Below are 5,853 nucleotides of genomic sequence, written 5' to 3' on the forward strand. Positions count from 1 at the left end.
TCCCGCGCGCAATTGGATTGGAGCAGAAGCTGTGTTCCACTCACCAGAAATCTCAAGATCCTGTGGCGGGTGTTATGGGTAGTTGGCGAGTGTCAGCCGACCATGCACCCTAGCTACCCAGGTGCTGTTCTGACCGGAAGAGGCTTGTGGCCCTACTCCGTGTAAATGTTTTCTATGGGATCTTCTGTCCCTGAGATTCTCTCTTCTGTCTTTTGTATTTTGTTGGTGATGCTTGCATCTATAATTCCAGACCTCTTTCCTAGGTTTTCTATCTCCAGGGTTGCCTCCCTTTGTGATTTCTTTATTTTTTCTATTTTCATATTTTTGATCCAGGATGGTTTTGTTCAATTCTTTTACCCGTTTGGTTATGTTTTCCTGTAATTTTTAAAGGGTTTTTTGTATTTCCTCTTTAAGGGCTTCTACCTGTTTACCTGTGTTCTCTTGTTTTCTTTTAAGGGTGTCATTTATGTTCTTCTTAAAGTCCTCTATCATCATCATGAGATGTAAATTTAAATCAGAGTCTTGCTTTTCCTGTGTGTCAGTATATCCAGGACTTACTGTGGTGGGAGACCTGGGTTCTGATGATGCCTTGGTTTCTGTTGCTTATGTTCTTGCGGTTGCCTCTCTCCATCTGGTTATCTCTGGTGCTACTTGCCCTTGCTGTTTCTGACTTGAGCCTGTCCCTCCTGTGATCCTGGTTGTGTCATAACTGCTCGGAGTGCTGTCTCTTTGATCCTGTGATTCTGGGATCCTGGGATCCTGAGATCACAGGTGTGTCAGAGCTCCTGGGAGTCCAACTGTCTCTGGGATCCTGAAAACCTGGTGTGACCAAGCTCCTCAGATCCTGTTGTGTCAAGCTTTCTCTGGGTACCACAGAATTGGGTGGGGAGTCAGAGCCCTGGCTTTGCTCAGGGCACAGGTGCCTCTGGCTGGGCTGGGGTTTGTGTTTTCCTGGTTCCTGTGAAGGTCTCAGTTATGCCGGGTTTGGGGAAACATATTGTGGTTTCAACTGTGATCTTGAGTGTGTCAGAGCTCCAGTGATCCTGGGTCTGTTCCATCTCCTGGGAGTTGAGCTTCCTCTGTGATCCTGTGTTCCTGTGATCCTGGGCATGTCAGGGCACCTGTGATCCAGTGATTCTGTGATCCTGGGCATGTTAGAGCACTTGGGAGTCAGATTCTTTCTGGTTGTTGTAGGAGTGGGTGTAGAGCTAGCTTCCCAGGTCTGCTCTGGTAGCAGGTTCAAACTGAAAGGAACCTGTGCCACTGGCCAGGCAGATCTTCCTGTGTACCTGGATCCCTGAGGATCCCAGTATCTCTGGGTGTTGGGGCAGATGTTGTTACCTCACCTGTGTTCCTGGCTGTGATAGAGCACCTGGGAGTTGGGCTTTCTCTGGGTATTGTAGAAGTGGGTGTAGAGCCAGCACTCCAGGTCTGCTCCAGGTGCATGTGAAACAAGAAGGAACCCGTGCCTCTGACTGGAAGGGGGGGTTCCTGTGTCCCTATGGTCCTGGGCATGTTAGAGCACCTGGGAGTTGAGCTTCCTCTGGGTGTTGTAGGAGTAGGTGCAGAGCCAGCAGCACACCACGTCTTCTCCAGACACTGGCCCAAACCTCAGTATGTTTTCTTATAGAACATACAGCCACCAGCCCATGCATAGCCCCACTCAGATGGTCTGAGCCCTCCACCATTGATCATTAATTAAGAAAATTCCCCACAGGCTTATCTACAGCCTAATTTTGTGGAGGTACTTTCTTAATCGAAGCTTCTTCCTCTCTGATGACACTAGTTTGTATCAACTTGACATAAAACTAGCCTAAACTATATAAAAATCAACTCAAACCATATTAAATTTAAATTTAAAATCTGAGACTATGATGCATATGACATTTAATACTTTAGTTTTATCTTCAGTTTTCTTCCTTTTTAAACTTATGGAAACAGTGGCATTCAGTATTTATCAGTTTGTCTAGGTTCTTTGGTTCTTTTGTGATATTAACCCATTTCTGTTTGTCGGTTCTTTTGACTTATTTATTTTTATGGCTGTGCAGTATTACATCTTATATCTACTCTACTATTACTAGATGTACATTCACATTGCTTTCTCCATTTTTCTATTACAAATACTACTGCATGAAACATGTTTTTCTTGGAACAATTCATACAATTGTATTGCATATAGAACTAAGAGTGTCATTGCTATAATTTACCATAAATATATTTTAGCAAATAGTGCCAGAATTGTTTTCTATATTAGTTATACTACCTTGCTTTTCTTAATCAGCACAGGAAATTTGTTTTTGTTATGCACCATCACCAGCGCTAACTTTTGTCAGTCTTTTTAGATTTAGTATGCCCAGATATGTTAATGGTGCCTTACAGTTTTAAGTTATGTTTTGTTTACTATAAAGAGGCTTAGCATATTTTTATATAGTTGCTGACTGTTTATACTACCTATTTGTTTAGTGTCTGTCAAGATGTTGGTCCATTTTTTCTTGGTTATCTGTATTTTTTTAAATGTTCTTTATTCATCATTAAGACTTTTAAAGGTATTTTAGATACTAGTACTTTTTTGGTTGACCACATTGCTGATATTCTCTCTCATGCTGTGACTTGCCTAGTCATACCTTGGATAGCAACCTCTAATTAGTAGAGACCCATAAGTTTAATATCCTCTGCAATTGGGCAGCACAGGAACTCACTGTCATCTGATATTAAGTTTGGTGATTAGAAATTAGATATCCATTAGACATAAAAGGGTGGAGACATATTCACAAAATTACCATGTAGGAAAAGGAAAGTTAATCACTTTCCATTTTAACCTATTTCCTTTTGTTACTACAAAACACTAGAGGCTAGGTGCTATATTTAAAAATATATCTATTACGCTCCCACTATTATAAATTCAAGAGCATGGCATGATCATGTTTAGCTCTTGCTTTGTTGTCACACTAGAGATGGTCATTTGCTGAGCACATGTGTGGGAGTGCAAATCAGCATATCAAGAAGCAAGTCATTCAGGGGCCAAGTTCTCTGTCTCTATCTCTGTTTCTATCTGTGTGTGTGTGAGAGAGAGAGAGAGAGAGAGACAGAGACAGAGACAGAGACAGAGACAGAGACAGAGACAGATCTTTTTGTGAGTATAGGTGCATGTTTGCAGAGTGGCACAGAACAGTGTAGAGACAATATTGGGTACATCTACTTACTTTCCACCTCATTTGAGGAAAAATCCTATTTTTCACTGCTATATACATCATACTAGCTGGTCTGGGAGATTTTCCAAGGATTCTTCTCTCTCTGCCACTCATGTTGCAATAGGTGCATACTATTATGTCTATCTTTTACATGAGTTCTAGGAAATCAAACTCAAGTACTCATTCTCTAACAACAAGCACATTATACACTAAACCATTACACTTAGTGATGGGAGTGGCTTGGATTCTCTGCAGTATATGTGAGATGTTCATATGAGTCAGAGCTGAATCTTTCAAATAGAACATAGTCTCAGTGTACAAGCGAGTTTTTCCTGAATATGTTTTGCTAACCCCCTTTCTCTGCATCTTGCTTATCAAAATAGGGAACAGTTCTAAAATTAATATTTGAAATTTCCTGTGATGATCCAGAGCTCTTTGTACAATTATCTACTTTTTTGTTGTTGTTGTTCTGCTTGGAATTGTGGACAAAAGAACAAGATTACCAACTTTTTTATCTGAATGAGAAATATTCATCCTGAATAGTCTTTTAAAATATGTAGTAAAGAAGAGATTTTGAGTTTTGTTTTATATTAATATTTAATTTGCGGGACATCCTTACTGGTAACTTGATAACATTTACTAACTCTGTATTATGAAAGTGTGGAAAATATACAGCAGTATATTTTTGTACAATTAGCTACAAAATATGACATTCATAAAGGATTCTACATGGTGAGAAATACTGATAGATGTACCCAGTGCTATTGAAGTAAGGATCTTTATTATATATTTAATTTAGAAAGTAACATTTTATTAATTAAAGGGACTACTAATTATTGATTGTATTTCACTTGAATTCTCTAATTTGTTTTGTGTGTGTCATTTCAGAGGTCAGAGCCCAGCAATTGCTGAATTCAACTTACTCTTAAAAGCTCATACATTGGAAACTTATGGAGTGGATCCTCACCCATGCAAGGTAACTGTCTCATAGAACAGGTCACGATATAATTCATTTTGCCCAAAAAGAAATTATTGGCATGTAGACCTGCAGAAAATACTTAAGAGATTTATACAGTCATACCACAACAATAAGAATTAGACTATGGTCTAATTCTTTTTGGACATGATTGGTATCTGTGCCAGAGACCTGTAAATGTTCACCAACTGTAGTAGAGTATCCACATTTTCTAAAATATGTACTCATTTATTCATTTAACTGATAATTTCCATCATAAAGTAAGCATTTTTAAAGAGGTTTACTTTTAATGTCCTGATCAATAAAAAGTATATAGTCTTGAACCCACTCTTTACAACCTTCCTTTCAAGTCTATCTTTTTTGTACCCACCTACCCACAGTATTATTCTGTACTGTGTAGGACCCAGTGGCTAGGGTAGGCTAGTACTCACATAGGCAAACTTTATTATAATTCCTGTCTTCCATTCTGGATTCTCCAGATTTAGTACTATAGCAGCCTGCACACATGAGCTCCCCCTCCAATCCCATTTTCATTCCATGGAAACTTAGCCTGTTGATGCAGACCCAGGCTACTCCTAGTTCATTGCTACAGCCCTTGCACCTTTTCCTTCAAAGCCATCTCCATTTCTTTGTGATACTTACCTAGCCACATAAATATTCTCTACCATGAATTCCACAGCCATTTCTTTCTTTCTATTGAGTAGAAAACAACATATACAGAACATAACATTCATCCAACAAAGATCAAACCAGGTATCTCTGTCAGGACCACTTCAATATTGTAACTCCAGATGGCTAGATCTTGACAACAAAACACAAACATGAACAGACAAAATAATGTGCCTCTTTTGGAAGCTACCAACCTTATTGTGTAGGGACCAGAAAAAGCAATTCAGCTAAAGCATATGACATGGACCTCAAAATAGTAATTATATAAATGCCTTTTAAAAAGATTGTGAGAACATACACAGATGAATAAAATAACAATAATAGAAACTCAAGAAATAAAAGTAGAATTTAACAGAGAAATAGAAACACACACATACATACAACCAAAAGAAAGAAAGAAAAAAAGAAAGAAAGAAAGAAAGAAAGAAAAGAAAAGAAAAGAAAAGAAAAGAAAAGAAAAGAAAAGAAAAGAAAAGAAAAGAAAAGAAAAGGGAAGAAAAAAGAGGAAGTAAAAAAAGGCAGGAAATCAAACATGAAGCTCAGAGGTAATACTTACCACTAGATGAAAAGATACAGAAGAAAGAATCTCAAATCTGAAGACAAGGTGGAAGAAATTGATAAGTCAGTCAAAGAAAATGTGAAGTCTAGAAAATAAAAATAATCATGGTATAAGACATCCAGAAAATCTAGGACAATACAAGTAGCAAGTACAGAGGAAGGGAAACAAACCCAGGGCAGAGGCAAAGAAAGACTTTTCATACAATTTTTGAGAAAAATTACCCCAAGCTGAAGAAAGATTCCTATCAAAGTACAAGAAGCATCTAGAACACCAAAATAGACAACACCAGAAAATAAACTCCCCATGACAATAATAATCAAAACACTAAATGTATAAAACAAAAGAAAAGGATGTTAGAATCTGCAAGAAAGAAAGAAAGAAAGAAAGAAAGAAAGAAAGAAAGAAAGAAAGAAAGAAAGAAAGGAAGGAAGGAAGGAAGGAAGGAAGGAAGGAAGGAA

General features: G+C 38.1%; 1 protein-coding gene across 2 annotated transcripts in view; it reads left to right on the plus strand.

Moving 5' to 3' along the window:
- The window catches only part of Frmd3 (FERM domain containing 3), a 181,601-nt gene that overhangs the window by 122,211 nt on the left and 53,537 nt on the right, over positions 1–5,853 (plus strand). For both annotated transcript variants that reach the window (XM_021160425.1, XM_021160424.2), the window contains exon 7: positions 4,080–4,167. In XM_021160425.1, the coding sequence (XP_021016084.1) occupies positions 4,080–4,167 (88 nt within the window). The remainder of the gene's footprint in view (positions 1–4,079; positions 4,168–5,853) is intronic.

The sequence above is a fragment of the Mus caroli genome, chromosome 4 (genome assembly GCF_900094665.2).
Source record: "Mus caroli chromosome 4, CAROLI_EIJ_v1.1, whole genome shotgun sequence".
NCBI classification, from domain to species: Eukaryota; Metazoa; Chordata; class Mammalia; order Rodentia; family Muridae; genus Mus; species Mus caroli.